Source organism: Dichomitus squalens, assembly GCF_000275845.1.
Source record: "Dichomitus squalens LYAD-421 SS1 unplaced genomic scaffold DICSQscaffold_33, whole genome shotgun sequence".
NCBI lineage: Eukaryota > Fungi > Basidiomycota > Agaricomycetes > Polyporales > Polyporaceae > Dichomitus > Dichomitus squalens.
The window spans coordinates 253,666-268,816 of NW_006766915.1; the positions used below are offsets into that span (position 1 = coordinate 253,666).

Consider the following 15,151-nt stretch of genomic DNA (forward strand, 5'->3'; position numbering starts at 1 on the left):
GAAGTCGATCAGCCGCATGTTCACGTACTTCTTCCCGCCCTGCTTCCCACCCTCCTCTGGCCGCTTCTGACGTTTCTGGTATGGGGGCGGGCGAGACGACCCAGCCTGTGCAGAAGGCGTGTCGAGAGACGGGAGTTCGTCCATCTTGTCCTGGTCGCCGTCTTGCTTCAGCTTGTCGTCGTGGGTGACGCCGACGGGCGGTGCCTGGGTGTACTTCATCTTGCCGCGTTCGGCGACAACTGCAATGGTGACCCAGTCACCCGACACGGGGACGTCGTAACCCTGCTTGTTTGGGAGCAGGCGGACGACTGAGTATAGCTTGGAAGGCGATAGATAGTACCGTCCTCGAAGGTGGTCCTGAAAGTCTGCATGAGGTAGCACGCGTGATCTGGATCAAAGTCATTCCTTAGCTATCTTGGAGGACTGTCAACATGAGGACGCACGATAGGCGTATGCCAGAATTAGGCTCCAGTCTCTCAAAGTGTGGATCGTCGAAAGGAGGCTTGTGTTCGGCAGGCCCAAGAGGAAGATCTTCGATGACGGTCATATCCTCTTCTCTTCGTGTCGGATTATCACCGGGAGCTGGCGGAGGAGGTCGTGCAGAGAATGCAGCGGAACGGGTGGCAACAACCTCTTGCTCAGAAGAAGCGTTCTTCTGTTTGTGGGCCTTGGCAAGCCTCTGCAAGACACTCGAAGACGGGGTAGGAGCCGCAGACGTCCTGTCTCGTGGCAATGGGAACGACGGTCCTGCCTTGGGCAATGAGCCGGGGGCGGCTCTCCCGGAGGATGGGATAGCCACCGGTGTGGCCTTCTCGAGTCTTTGCCTCTCGGACTCATGCCTGGCAACTTTCTTCTTCTCTGCAACAAAGTCAGTTCACCTCAAACATAGTCTGCAGTATTAAGTACATACTAGAAGGTGTTTCAGGAACTAGGACGCTGGTGCTTGGTCGCTTTCGTTTCGGAGATGAAGGCAGCTGGTGGGCCAATGCCGTTTCCGACGTGCTGTCGTTGCTGAGCTGGGCTTGGAGCAAGGCGATTTGTTTCCTGATTTCTGCCTGTTTCAGCTCTTCCGCAGTCTTCCTGCTAGTGGCAGAGTCCATGTGGTCAGAGTGGTAGTGGACCACGCGAGACGCACGCCACGGAGACCGCAAGATACGACACGCCGCCGAGCGCCACCCGCGACGCGTTTTCTTTGGCGCCCAAGTTGCTTGGCGTTAAGCAGGCCCCTCTCCACCACGTTATAGTCATAGTTTACGATGGTCTTATGGAGAAGGTATCACGTCTAATCACTCATTGTAATGCATTGACAACGTCTAGCTATATTTCGGTGCTCAAGACAGTCATATTCTAGTGTAACTGGCTTCGAAAATCGTTCAAGATCACGAGGTACTGCATGGCAGATCTGGGAGTTAGTGCGTCCGCAGCCGATGGAGAGAACTCTTGACACATATCGTCACCTACCGACAGATCTCTGGCCGAATCCGACGTATGAAGCACGTGACCGCAGAGCTTAGCGAAAGTCGCTCGTTTCTCACCGGTGTCTGGGCCCTTGACTGCCAACGTCCACCAGCTCCTCGTGCATGGCTCGTAGACCTAGAAGCAATGGCGACTGGTACGCACCCCTCCGTACCGGGGCTAAACTCCATAGGGGCGGGAGCACGAATGGCGGGTCCTCTTCGCGCCGCTCGAACCACAACGCGTATCACGACTCTAGCTCTGAAGACGAGTGCGACCAGGCCGGCATTTATACCTGCACATCTCATCGTATAACGGCATGCACCACGCGCAATCCCGTCAGACACACCACCAGCAACCACACGACCAACATCCCCCATCTTCGGAACCCATTGCTATTACGAGTAGGGTGTAGGCGCAACGCGTCAGCACACAGCACCAAGATATGGCTTGACTTCGATACCACAGAGTTCGACAGACGGCCATGCTGCTGGGTCGTTCGAGTCGGCGATGAAGCTCAGCCGCGCGTTTATGAACTTGAGCCCTGCTCGATATGTGCGCTGTCGTCTCCCGGGGACCGTGTGTGATTGGACAAGCTACATACTCGCTCAACGCGTTGACGGGCCCTGGGAATTGTCGGTTTGGCTCGCTCATCCCATCGTTTTGGGAGTTCGACTAGTCCTTATGAACTGTCCCTCCTCCTGATTGCTCCCGCGCCCGTTCTTCGCCCTTGCCCTTGGCGCTCTCCCCAGTCATCTTTCGTGCCTCTGTGCCTCGAACTCGATCGTTTTCCCTGTGCGTATCTGCTGCGGCCTACGGCATTCATCCCTCACTTCATTACCATGTGAAGGTTCATCTTCTCATTCATGTCCGTCCCCTGCTCTTCACTTCTCGTACTACTGTTGCTGATCGCGACCACCTCTCATTCATAAACATGTATCATCACTCTGCCGTCTGGTGGGTTGTATAGTATTCGGGATGATCAAAGCTGTCGAGGTTTCCATATCCGACATGGCTGTGCTTCAACACGTATCAGCTCCTCGTACTATCGGTGCGCTTTCAACGCGACGCCACACGTTGGTTCATGAGTGTGTTCTCAACTCAAGGTTCTGCTAACGGATGTCATGCGTACTCGACGACCGGTGTGGTTGACCAGTGCTTTCTTCCTGCCAGCCCACTGAGTCGTGTAGCAGGTCCAAGCATATATAGCATAACACCCCATCGAATGCTTGTCCCCAGCTCTCATCGTCTTGTATCTCTAAGTGAGTTTTACCCTTTCGAACATGTGCTGCCGACCCAGTCTGATCATACCGGTCGAAATCTTCCCGTAGTCCTACACTGGATAGCTGGCTTCCCTCGGCCGAAGCCCGTCGTCCATCATTCGATCTGCTAACCTTCAAACGGGTGCGTCCGACCGTACGTCGAAACCCGTTATAATCTCTACTAAAACACTTTCAGGTCAACCACTATGTGGTTGCTCAAGACCGTCTCTGCCGAGCTGAAGTTCTTCGCTATACCAGAGCTTGTGCCCGGGGGCTACGCGATCCTCTCCCACACGTGGGATGAACACGAGGATACCTTCCAGGATGTTCAGGCGTTTCGTACAATGTGTACCAAAGCGCCCGCTGAGCACCATCATGTCGCCGAGTCCTCTACTAACACCGCGGTCCCCACCAATTACCGTCCCACATCACCTCTCACCCCTCGCGACCTAGTTTCCGATAAGATCCGCAACTTCTGTATCCTCGCAGAGGAAAAAGGGTACGAGTACGGATGGGCCGACACATGCTGCATCGACAAGACCAGTAGCGCGGACCTTTCCGAAGCAATTAACTCGATGTATCGCTACTACTCCCTCGCCGACGTCTGTTTCGCATACCTGCGCGATGTCCGGTCCAGCTCGATTGAAGACCTCAAACGGCGTGGGTCCGAGTTTTGGAAGAGCAGATGGCATCGACGTGGGTGGACGCTGCAGGAGCTCATCGCACCCGAGGTTGTCGTGTTCTTGTCGCAGAACTGGGAGATATTGGGGACGAAGGCAGACCTCGCGGAGGTGCTGGGGGACATCACGAAGGTGCCGGTACCACTGCTGAAGTCGAATGCGAACCTTGGTGACTACTCCATCGCCGATCGGATGGCCTGGGGGGTGAATCGGGAGACGACGCGTCTCGAGGACGAGGCGTACTCGTTGATGGGAATCTTCGGAATCTTCATGCCTCCGCTCTACGGCGAGGGCAGGAACGCGTTCTTCAGGCTCCAAGAGGAGATCATGAAACGCTTCCAAGAACCTTTGATCTTCGCTTGGGGTCCTGTGCATAATCAGACGCACACGACCCATGGCCAGGTACGTGCGATAGCAAAACTGACTCCTTCCAATCTAATTCGTGATTGCACATAAACAGGGCCGCACTTACGACTTTCCCACTGTACCCCTCCTCCGTGCCTACAGCCCCTCCGCTAGAGACCACTTCTACACCACTGACACTTCTGAGATGAAGAATGCGGTGACCAACCTGGGCTACCTGCAAGAGGGCAATGCGGCGACAGTTCATCCTAACCAGACCCCGAATACCATCCCACTCTACCGTCTCTGGAGCCCTTCCTCCCGAGACCACTTCTATACTACTTCGGCCAGCGAGCGGGACAATGCCGTCCAGAGACTCAAATACTCCAAGGAGGGCATCGCGGCTTACGTTTACGGGACGCAGTTATGCGGTACCGTGCCGCTGTATAGGATGTACAGCTCGTCGGCCAAGGACCACTTCTACACCACTAACGCGGCGGAGAAGGACAATGCCGTCAAAAACCTGGGATACTCCTACGAGGGGATCGCGGCCTATGTCAAACCTCAGCGCTCAGCACTGCCGGTGAGAACGTGCATGGCGTCAGTTAGCTAAGCTCTGTTTGTACCGTATCTAGTCGGGATAGCCGCACGATACCATACAACTGCTGTTGGGTTGGGTTGAACTTGGGTAGAGCACGGTCCGTAGTAGTCATTTACGGTCAGTGATGTTTGGGTTTGGATAGTTCGACCCACCGATCTGGAAGTTTATCGGGATGACGTCCAGTGGCCATCTGGCTGCATCTTCTATGTAGCGGATAGGGGTTCTCGACACGCACTGCGGGAGTGTCTATATTGATTTTCGAGCAAACACATACCTCTGTACAGTGTATGAATTGACCTAGGCAGGGAGTTGGTGCTTGGTGCTTCCGGAGAACAACGAGTGTCGATCGGGGGGACTCGGAGGGGGTATGTATACACAAGACCCTGCAACGCTACTACTCACTATCCAAGTATTCCTCGACTTTTCACTGGCATAGTACTCCGCAAAGCGCCCTGTGTCCAGGGGAAGACCTATATATCGTCAAGTCACCTCCCTTGACGCGGTGGCAGCACGTCATTCTCGCACAATACATACGGTTGACGGAAACGTCATGAAGTGCGCAGGCCACCGGCGCCCTCGTTGTACTGTATTCATAGCGCGATATAGCGCCCGCATGAACCTCAACTGTCTTCATTCTCGGCTTTCCGTCGTGAAACCTGAGCAGATTGACGCAAAGTGAGGCAACATGACATATCGATGGGCATCCGAGAAACGAAATGTACTTGTACTACACACATATAACGTTGTGATTGCTGCTGAAGGACAAAGCGGGACATGTTTGCGGGAACAGATGGGACAAGTACCGCGCGAACGAGCCGACTCTATAACAAGTCTTGGATGAGTCTACTAGAGCAAACCGAACGTAGCTTAAGCTCCAAGAAACGAGAACATGACAGAACAGGCTTATGTTGTGTACAAAGCACTGGTTGATAACATAGGGATGGAAGAGTAGGATGTGAGGTATCGCAAGGGGCACGTATCGCGGATAGCGCAAAAGGCGTGTGATAGACGGATAGGGTGGTCGGATAGGAGGCATAGGATGGGAGTATGAGTAGGGTAGTTTGTGGGTGTCGCAGGTCAGGATACGTAATGACAGCGCGACAGCATGAGTCAGCGCAATAGGGGAAGCATTAATGGAGCCATAGCCGGACGAATAGAGGCAAAACCTGAGGAGCACCATGGACAGCAGAAGGATATTGACAAGCTATGCGTCGAACGACAGGTCGTTTCGGACTACCGCTTGCGGACAGGCCCAAGGGCGCGCTTCAGCGGATCCGTGCGGTCCTTCTCGGGGAGACGAGGTTCGCCGCTTCGGCTGCTAGGCCTCGTGCGAGGTGCGTCTCCATCCGCGAACACGCCCTTGTGCATGCGTCTCGCAACACGCGCGGCCATCGCTGCAGCTATCGCCTCCGTATCTACCTCTGGCTCTAGGACGGTAGATGGACCAGGGGCGCCGTTAGCCACATCACGTGTTTCATCGCTTGAAGATGAACCGGCGCGACGCCTGGTGGTTGTGGGAGTCGGCGACGTGGGGCGAGGAACAGTCGGATGAGCCCGCCTACGGGCAAGGTCGCGCTTCCTCGCCTCAGGGAAGAGAAGCTTGGGAGCGGCCGTGTCCGATGGAGAGAAGTCGGGATGGGTAACGGGCAGCTGGGCTCGCGCCTCAGTTTCTGCGGCAGCTTCCTCGGATGTGTAATGCGGGTTGGACACGAGCATTTTCACACCACGGCTGTGGGGCGAAGAACACATTCATCGATGAGCTTCAGGCATCCAATGAAGTAAACGTACAAGACATAAGTGAGCGTTGGCTTCTCCACATGCTTCTGAGGGGTGCGTGGTTCCGGTGAGCTTTGGACTTCGCTGGCCGGTACGGAGCCAGGAGAGTCGTCCGCTAGAAACGGGTTATTGGGCGAGTCGCGTTCGGGGAAGCCCTTGCCCTTCTCCTTGACTGGCTCAGGAGGTGGCGTTGCCAGCCGGGGGACAACCACAGGCGCCCGGCGAGAGGGCGGTGGCGAGATCAACCCCGTGTGGCCGCGTCGCAGGAGATGCGGAGCGGGGGGCGGCGACGACGACGGCGAACGCGTGCGAGAACGTGCCCTGGTGGATGCTCGGTTCTTGACCACCCTGTGGGCTGGCTTGCTGCTGCTCGGACCTGCGGTATTTGACGAACCAGCCGCGTCCTCGCCCATCCAGAATATCTCTTCCGCGCGAGCCTGGCTGAGCTCCTCCGCGATTGCGTCCAAAGTCATCGTCTTCCTCTTCTTGTGGCCAATGTGCACCTCCCCATCCTTCTTCTTGCCGCTCCGTCCATCCTCCTCGTCGGACTCAGGCTCCGGAACATCGTGCGCGTCCTCGTCCTCAGAGGACGAGTCGGTAACGCGAGATCGAGAGCGACGCTTGCGCTTGTGGGTCGTACGAGGAGGCGTGGGGGGTAGAACTTGTGACTCGGATGCTGCCCGTTTGATTGGTGGTGGTCTCTTGACTGCCATGGAGGATGCTCCCGCAGGATAGGGGGCGGGGGCTTGTGCAGAGCCGCCAGGCGGTTTGACCGCAGCTCGCACTCGAGGCATTGTGAGTAACGTAAATGTACGAGCGCAAAGAGCGGTTCAAGATGGTGAGAGCAGAAAGAAAGGTGAACGGCGGCTGAGCAGGATATATGGCAAACCACAACGAAGACGGGGGCGGTAACGCGGATAGTCGCTTAAGCGCCCGCAACGGATTTCGAACAATGCCTCGGCAACGTCCGGACAATAGACAAATACGCCACAACATCACTCATGCAGGCCTGAGACATGTCGCTGTCTTGTTACCTGAAACCTCTCACTTTCCTGATGTCTCACCAGTACTTCTTCCACCAGTCCGTGTGTGGTACCTTCTATGAGACCGCTCCTTGATCATTCGACAATAGACTTGCGATTCCGCTCTCCATGACAGTGACGCGTTGCTCTCCTTCCACCCATTCGTCAAGCCAGCGTAAGTCACTGGACGCTCTTCGTCATTCTGGACACTTCAGATCGTGGTACATGTCCTCGGAAAACCTGCACCAACAAAGAGCCCTCTGGACAGCCGCAAGGCGCAGGAAGGTTGGGTGGACATGTGTGCCAGATTTAACACGCTCGAGAGAGCTTTGCGTCCGTTCTATCGGCGCTCGTGATGAATCGCAAGCGATCGACTATTTGGCGCAGAAATGCTTCATCATTTCGCTACCTCTCTAGCTCAATGTGCGACCATCTCTTCTGCTTCTCTATTAAGAGTGTATGCGCACAATGGTCGCCCCACGACTTTGTAAGACAATACTGCGTACAACGATGCCGGTCATAACCATCCCCTGCACTTGAACTCGTGCAACATGTGTCTCGTCGTCTCTCCAATGCTATGGTACTTTAGACCAAGGATTTGCCTTCCTTTATCTGTCACGTATTGAATATGTTCAGCCTTTGCAGGATCGTACGAGGTGTTTCCAGCAGGGACCCTATCCCCTACTATATCACGCGCCACAAGTACTGCTGGGCTCTCAGCTTCCGCTCAAACACGATACAACCGAAGCACCTACTCAAGTCCTGCCACTTGAACGCGTTTGCGCTTATAACGATGCGCTCGCCACCTGCGGCCGGTTTGATGAGCGCGAGCGTATGCGCTTCCGCAACGTCACGGACGTCTACCCAGGACGTCCTTAGCACAGAATTCAGCAATCATCTCAAGGGAACTGGTGAGTGTCCATGTCGCTTACCCACTCGTCGCTAGCATCTCATCGCTCGCCTCCCCTTTCAAGACTACCGAATGGTAGTAGCGAAGCGACGTGCTCAGTCCCGCGACGTTTTCTGCTTTGTGCAACCATGGCCCCAATACGAACGACGGGTTAAGGACGACCATATCCCATCCAAGCTCCGCCTTGTTCGTCTCATACCAGTCCCATGCCGCTCGCTCCGACAGCGTCTTGCTCGCGCGGTATTTGTCGAATGGGTGTGCGTCGCGGCCCTTCGTGCGTACCTCCTGGACAGACAAATCGTTCCAGTCCGTCTCGTCGCGAATGGCGGCTTCACCGCTTGACGAGGCGATCGCAGCGGAGGATGAGGTCAGGATGACACGCTTGACGTCGTTGCCGTAGTTTTTGGCGGAGGCAAGCAGGTTATTAGTCCCTTGGACCGCGGGAAAGATGACCTCGTCCGGATCATCAGCGGTGATATGAAACGGCGACGCGGTGTGGGCTATCGCGTCGATGTCTACTACGGCCTCGTCGAATGCCCCTTCCTGCAAATGGCTTTTAAGGCTTCGGTAAAGGCTGCGGGAGTAGATTGACTCACCTTGGCGATATCCTCGACAATGACATATTCGAGCGTCTCTCCGTAAGTCTTGAATACTTCCTTCAGCACCTGTCCCTTGCTCTTCGAGCGTACCGTCCCTCGTACGGAGAACCCTCTATCTAGCAGAGTCTTGACTACCCATACGGCGATGTATCCGCTCGCCCCTGTCACGAGTACTTTCCCGGAAGTTATAGCGGGCATGATCTATGGCAGAGAGCGCAGGAGCTTTGGGATGCGGGACGTGAAGTGCGCTCGTCCAAGCTCGGGATCGATTCGCTATATATCGTTGTCACCATCCCGCGAATGGTAATTAGAAGGAATATCAAGACGTCGCTTACCGCAGAAGACTTCTGGCAAGAAAGATGCTCACGTTCTGCCTCGTATGTTGTTCACTAGACTCTGGTCTTCCCCATGAAAGAGCAATTCTCAAGAAAGCGTGCCATTCAACGCATCCACGAGCTCGCAACAGCGAAGGCAGGACGTTGACTGCGGTCCGTGTTTCCGTCCGTATCGGGTAACCGCTCACCTCCGTCGGTGGCCTTCCTCCACATCGTCCAGCGTTCCGCGGGTCACGCTGTTTACGCAAAGGGCATCGTGCGATTCCGTCGTGCCCAGTTCTGCAGCTAGCATACCTTAGCGCGGACGTTGAGTGTATTATGTGTCATTCTTGATTACGCGCTATGTTCTGAGATACGTCAGATCGGCCGTTTCGACCGGACTCACGAGAAGCAGCCGGCGGAGGACTGGAAGCAGATACTTATGCCCTTGTGGTCGCGAAGATGAGCATCGCGAGGGCGAAGGACCGAAGTATGGGCACGCAAGTGTTTCGACGCAGGGAAGAGACTGGGACATTGGCGTATGAGCACCGATAAGGTGGAATCTACGGCCCGTTGAATCAAGCTGAATGAATCACTTGGGAGTTACTCATAGTACAAACTGAAAGGAGCTTTAGAGCGTAATGCTGACACGAAAAGATCAGTTCCAAGATCAAACTAACCGTTCAGCTAGAGGCCACGTACGGCCCCATCACGCAACAACAGAGCCTCGGGTGGAAAGCAGCTGTCACTCAGCACATTCGAGTTCGACACGGCGAAGTCCTATACCAGACAGTGCAACTCCATACGACCTACACGCGACACAGTGTTTGTATAGAGCCAGTCTGTACAAGCACTACCGGCAAGACCTTCAAGATTCCATAGACTGTTCCAAGACTATGCTATCATTCTGTCCTCGATGGCTTACCCTTCTTGCGCTGAGATGACTCGATCCCCTTCAATACTCGAGATGGAGTCGACAAGAATGCCATCCCTCGCCCTGTGTTCTTCCTCTTCATCGTGTGGCTCGATATTGTGCTCTATGACTGCACCCATGGAATCCACCACCCCACGGACGAAACTGAGCGAACGACCACTGTGGCTTCTCTCAGTATACAAGGGATCGTCGGAATTGACTTTGATGGTCCTTTGATTTGCTTCTTGGAGATCTAGGAGAAAGTGGGAAACCATCACGACTGAAATCCTGTTACACATGAGGCTGTTGAATTTTGTAAGCAAAATGAGTAGGGGCAAATCTGACACGAACGATGTATTGATAGAGGTGACAATGCTTCCGAAGGGAGTGTCTGTAAAGAACTGGCCACCTCGGTCAACTGAAAATGTCCGAACCGAGCAATTGGCGACTTACGGCTATGATCTCCGCTAGCATCTGCGCTATGTTGGCTGACATCAGCACACTGCGGGATACAGTCCACTCACTTAGCGTTCCCACTCTTCGTTCTGCGCAGTGACTCGCACAAGATAGATCATTCCTACGAATAGATGAGAAGCTTGTAGACGTGAAAGGTTTTGGTCACACACGGACCATCTCGTAGCATCACCGAAGAGAGAAATCCCTGAGGAGTTTTGATTGCTGCTTTCATTCCAGCCCGTCGGCCAATTGCAAACCATGTCATGATGATGAGGATCATGTCGGCTAGGATCGCAGAAGCTCGTGCTGCCACTGCCACTGTGCAAACTTAGTATCACCTCCCGTAGAAAACACGGTTTCATGGAAGAGGTGGTAATGCACAACTAGAACGCATATAAGGTGGTTATACCGATCTGACGTGTCACAAGACGAGCGAAGCTGCCTACCTGATCGCCACTTCTGGGGAGCTGAACGGTGTTGAAGCTACATACCCGGAGTTGCCGACCAGGAACTCAACCCGAACGCCAAATCTCAGGATGCTCTAAGCGTTCGTGAGTGTTCGTGGGAGATCGCTCCTTGGATATGGATGGTAGAAACTCAACAGATTTGTGGCCGCAGGCCCAAGTCCGAGGAGAATGATTATTGCTAGGAATATGTTTCGATAGAGGGCATACCGCGAGGAGACAAGAATGCTAGTACACAGGATGAACGTAACATCATGGGATTCTCATGGGATATTCGATTTGGATTGACACGTACCAACCCCGGGCATTGATTGCAATGGTGAGACTGCTTGACCTACCACGGTCAATAAGCCATTGGCTATTGTGCTACACCACTACGACGTAGACAAGTGTCAATGATGCTCGGGGCACACCAAGCGATATGACATACTTGTGGTTGTATAGGAGTGACGGTGACGACAAAAGCCAGCAGACCAAAGTACCGGTTTGCCAAGTAAAGCACCGCCGGCATGCGTCCACCTCGCCAGATTAGTCTGGTCTCTCGATAAAGAAAGAGAATCCAGTCATAAACAAGAATCGCTCGAAGACATAGAAGCTCAGAAAACTTCATTAACCTCAGACGTATACCTCGAAATGCTCACTTGTGGCTGCATAGATAGTCTGATATACTAGAGTGCTTCACGTCCCTTGTCATTACTTACCCGAAATTACAAGTTCATCAACACTTACGTTGATCTAATATCTGCTATAGAAAAATCGACTTGCGAGGATGACATCTTCGGGAGGTCAATGCGAATGCGTAGACCTTGCTCTCTGTGCTGGATTATATTTCGGAGCTCGACTGGCTATGTACCTGGGGACCAACCACCATTGGAGCCGCAGAGTGGACATACTTGGCAGACGCATACATAGAGTTCATCAATGCGACAGTCGTTCGCAGGGTCGCAGTCACCTGTGGCTGGCGTATACGGAGAGGGAGCAGCCGAGCAACGCGCGCAGGCACAGCTGTCCCGCGCGCATCAAAAGACGATACCCAAGGTACGGGCGCTAGCGGCGAGGTTGCTGCTCATGGTGTTCGGAAGAGGGAGAGACCAGAGAGTATAGTAACAATGTAAAGACAATAATATATATATGGTGCGTGAAGCCAGCCATAGTGTGAGCCTGTCCATGGCGGGAGGCTGGGGGCGGACGAGACGGAAGGTGGACGCGGACGAAGCGGGAGGCAAGGCGCCCAGGTACTGTTGTGATGAGCGCATCAATTTCTGATGCGCTCGATGCGAGTGCGACACCGTCCGCGGCGCGATGCAGTTGGGCGACGGGAGGCATAGAGGTCCCGGGTCGCGCCATGAAGGACGTCAGACGCTGGGCAGAGCGCAAGAAGGAGAAGGGGGCTTGGAGGCAAGGAAAGGGCAAACAGGCTTACAGTACAGCGGCGCACGGCGGGAAAACGGCGGGAGGGGATCCCGGGCGCTGTAACAAGAGCGCCGGCGATCAAAGGAGACACAAGCGACTCTGGAAAAGGCACAGAAAGCATCACGTGAAGGGGGAAAGGGAGGTTTTAAACCATCATGGCCCGATACCCCTTCGAGTTATAACCGCCGTTGTAGTCTCTACATACGCCCGTCACCTGTCAGTAACCTATGCATTACTCGGATGCTGAACTGAATCATCAACAGCTCTCCCAGCTCTCGAGCTTCCTGTTGTGGATGTCTCTCAAGCCATTTGAAATTGTGGGATGGACATCCGAACTGAAGAGGTATCATACATACACACGGTTCCTTCGTCAATCACATGACCCTACAGCCAACCACGAGCCTCGAAGTCATCCAACGTATCCTTCGTCGTTTCCTCAATGGTCCTGAACTTGACCCCAAGCAACTTACGCTCCTTATCAGGAGAGTACCTGATGAGGTGAACGGTCGTCGCCGGGTCGTAAGACGTGTTACCTGCGGGAAGGCTGGGGCGGAGGCGATGCGCGGTGTTGACTTGATTTGTGAAGGACAATCGATGAGAACACGCAATGTCATCGTAGGAGAGATGGATGGAGGGAGCACTGACCGAAGTCCTGCCATTTCCAAGGCCCGGCGCTGACGATGATACGTTCGCCGCTAGCTTCCTGCTTCGTGACTGCGAGCAGGTGGCCTTGCGCGAGGTCGCGCACATCGACGTACGATGATCTGACACAAGATGTTCGCCGCTGTTAGCCCATCCAACACGCCTGCTCTCAGAAGCGGAGGGACCTCACCCAATAGTAACCAACGCGTCGTTATCCTTAGTGCCTTTCACGACCGTATCATACCAGTCCCGAGCCGACTCGTTGAGGTTCTCCGGCTTGTCGACCTCATGCAAGAACGGTCCAAACACAAACGGCGGGTTCACCACCACAAGGTCCCACCGCACCTCGCTCTTGTGCTTGTTCCAGAAGTCCCAAGCCGCGCGCTCCGCCAGCGTCTTGCTCGCGCGGTACTTGGCCGGGCTCGACGCCGCCCGGCCCTTCTCCTTGACCTCCGCGATGCTCGCCTCGTTCCAGTCCTCCTCAGAGAACACGCGCGGCTCGGTCGTCGGGGTGAGCACGGACGCGCAGGACGAGGTGACGACGACGCGCTTCACGGACGAGCCGTGCTTGAGCGCGGAGGCGAGGATGCCAGTCGTGCCGTGCACGGCGGGAATGATGAGCTCGTCCGGGTCCTCTGCCTTGAAGTGGAAGGGGGATGCGGTGTGCGCGATCGCGTCGATGTCCTTGACGGCTTCATCAAACGCGCCTTCCTGTGAAAGAAGACACTGTCAGTCCCCGCACTGCCTGCACGACATCGTCACTAGGGAGAGTTGGCGGCGGGAGCACGCAAGCTGCGAGACCCTCGGAAGGCCGTTCGGAGCCATGGCTTACGCAGATGGGACAGTGGGAATCGGACAGAACAAAGTTCCGAGGAACAAGCGATGAGTTACTCCCACCGCAGCAACACTATTCCTGTGTACGGATTCTCTGCGTCTGCGCTAGTGCTTTGCCCCTTTCCCGCAGAGGTACGACACCCCTGATGCCGCACACCATGCTTTTGAGAGACGCAGGCGCACCTTCGTAATATCCTCAACGATCAGAACCTCGAACTTGTCTCCAAAAGATTTGAAGAGCGACCGGAGGTGGGTTGCCTTGCTCTCGGAACGGACCGTGCCCCGGACCGAGAAGCCCTGATCGAGGAAGGCTTTGACGACCCAGACGGCGATGTAGCCATTCGCGCCAGTAACGAGAACTGTTCCAGAGGTGATAGCGGGCATTGTGCTTGTCTTGTAAGTCGCTGTGAGAGAAGGCTTGGGGAAAGGTGGGTATGTAGGTGAAGCACGGAGAGCCGAATGATTATATATATCGCGAGCCTGTTGCTCAAAACCGTGAGTGATCGCGATAACACTAGTTGTGGCTGACAGAGCAGAAGCTATGTACGGTGCAATCGTACGTCATATCTGTAGACACGATACCACACGATCTGCTTGGGATTAAGCACGGCGCGACAGAGGTGTAGATAGACTGACCTGTTCTCGTCCATATCGCTCTAGACGCTACAGAGATGAGCCTGCTTACACGATCGAATTCGTAGGCGGTGACCGTGAGTGGAGATGCCAGCAGGCAAGAAGTCAAAATCACAATCAATTTGAGGTGCAAGGCAAGACAAATATAGCGCCCATCCCCTGCCCCGGTTCGGCACAGCTTGCCTTTGGTCCACCACCTTATTTAATCTCAGTCCGATCCTTGTGCACCCCTTAGGCTTCTTTATCAACTATGTGACACCGGATTGCTCTTTCACGATTTGCAGCCCGTAGAGAACGACATCCGAAACGCGGCCATAGGTATGCCATATAAGTCTGTGTTGTCAATGCGCGCTCCGCTTTCTGTGACTGTACCACTTCAACCGCGCATTATCTTCCCTTGGCCACATGTGGCATAGAACCCCTTCAGTCGTCGTTACCCGTATATATTCGTTTTCACTGGCGTTCGTTAGCTGTCCTGTCCATCGCCCTCCAAATATAAGTCAAAATGGATCGAGCGTATACGTTCCAAGTGAGGTCAAAAACTTCCGGATGGCAACGTCACGGTGATATTCATTCTCAGTCGATCCTGTCTGAGACATGTGGATATTACTCTCTTGTGTTTTCTCACTTTTCCAGACCCATAAACGTTTCTTGCGACCACAGCTCGACCAGGTCGCGGACGCTGCAGAGATGCATGGTCTCCAATCATGCTCCAGCCTGCTAGCGAGCCGCGGAATTTTCTAGTACACGGATAACCACTCATGGTGCCGTCGAGTACGTCCGCTCATATCAGCTCGGGCCGAGGGGAGGGGAAAGACAATTACTACTTGCTCCA

The 15,151-nt window shown here is 54.5% G+C and overlaps 6 protein-coding genes across 6 annotated transcripts in view; 2 read left to right on the forward strand and 4 right to left on the reverse strand.

Annotated features, from left to right (window-relative positions):
• The window catches only part of DICSQDRAFT_128575 (uncharacterized protein), a gene marked incomplete at both ends in the record, with an annotated part of 2,905 nt that extends 1,805 nt beyond the window's left edge, over positions 1–1,100 (reverse strand). Inside the window, 3 exons of the mRNA XM_007368241.1 lie at positions 29–388; positions 444–858; positions 911–1,100. Of these exons, the coding sequence (XP_007368303.1) occupies positions 29–388; positions 444–858; positions 911–1,100 (965 nt within the window). The remainder of the gene's footprint in view (positions 1–28; positions 389–443; positions 859–910) is intronic.
• A 1,823-nt stretch (positions 1,101–2,923) lies between these two features.
• Positions 2,924–3,853, forward strand: DICSQDRAFT_65927 (uncharacterized protein; the record flags this gene model as incomplete). The annotated part of the gene is made up of 2 exons (XM_007368242.1): positions 2,924–3,065; positions 3,171–3,853. 2 exons carry the CDS (start codon positions 2,924–2,926, stop codon positions 3,851–3,853), a joined length of 825 nt encoding a protein of 274 aa, XP_007368304.1.
• A 28-nt stretch (positions 3,854–3,881) lies between these two features.
• DICSQDRAFT_65904 (uncharacterized protein) lies at positions 3,882–4,352 on the forward strand (the record flags this gene model as incomplete). Its single annotated transcript, XM_007368243.1, has 1 exon — positions 3,882–4,352. A coding segment is annotated over one exon (471 nt), but the record flags the coding sequence as incomplete, so codon positions are not given.
• Positions 4,353–5,270: 918 nt separating this feature from the next.
• On the reverse strand, positions 5,271–7,001 carry DICSQDRAFT_138901 (uncharacterized protein). Its single transcript, XM_007368244.1, has 2 exons — positions 6,129–7,001; positions 5,271–6,069 (listed from the first exon to the last, which is right to left on the reverse strand). Exons 1-2 carry the CDS (start codon positions 6,908–6,910, stop codon positions 5,574–5,576), a joined length of 1,278 nt encoding a protein of 425 aa, XP_007368306.1. The 5' UTR covers positions 6,911–7,001; the 3' UTR covers positions 5,271–5,573.
• Positions 7,002–7,655: 654 nt separating this feature from the next.
• Positions 7,656–8,845, reverse strand: DICSQDRAFT_65939 (NAD(P)-binding protein; the record flags this gene model as incomplete). The annotated part of the gene is made up of 4 exons (XM_007368245.1): positions 7,656–7,843; positions 7,894–8,012; positions 8,071–8,591; positions 8,645–8,845. 4 exons carry the CDS (start codon positions 8,843–8,845, stop codon positions 7,656–7,658), a joined length of 1,029 nt encoding a protein of 342 aa, XP_007368307.1.
• A 3,666-nt stretch (positions 8,846–12,511) lies between these two features.
• Positions 12,512–14,349, reverse strand: DICSQDRAFT_109468 (NAD(P)-binding protein). Its single transcript, XM_007368246.1, has 5 exons — positions 14,320–14,349; positions 13,867–14,250; positions 13,040–13,560; positions 12,853–12,971; positions 12,512–12,779 (listed from the first exon to the last, which is right to left on the reverse strand). Exons 2-5 carry the CDS (start codon positions 14,065–14,067, stop codon positions 12,592–12,594), a joined length of 1,029 nt encoding a protein of 342 aa, XP_007368308.1. The 5' UTR covers positions 14,068–14,250; positions 14,320–14,349; the 3' UTR covers positions 12,512–12,591.
• Positions 14,350–15,151: the final 802 nt, after the last annotated feature.

Bases quoted from the DNA above. Each gene is read 5' to 3' on its own strand.
- DICSQDRAFT_138901 (XM_007368244.1), bottom strand. From the start codon at position 6,910: ATGCCTCGAGTGCGAGCTGCGGTCAAACCGCCTGGCGGCTCTGCACAA. The intron at 6,070-6,128 runs GTACGTTTACTT...TTCGCCCCACAG, and splicing joins CCAACGCTCACTTATGTCTT to CCGTGGTGTGAAAATGCTCG.
- DICSQDRAFT_109468 (XM_007368246.1), bottom strand. From the start codon at position 14,067: ATGCCCGCTATCACCTCTGGAACAGTTCTCGTTACTGGCGCGAATGGC. The intron at 13,561-13,866 runs GTGCGCCTGCGT...CTTCTTTCACAG, and splicing joins TCGTTGAGGATATTACGAAG to GAAGGCGCGTTTGATGAAGC. The intron at 12,972-13,039 runs GTGAGGTCCCTC...ATCTTGTGTCAG, and splicing joins GACGCGTTGGTTACTATTGG to ATCATCGTACGTCGATGTGC.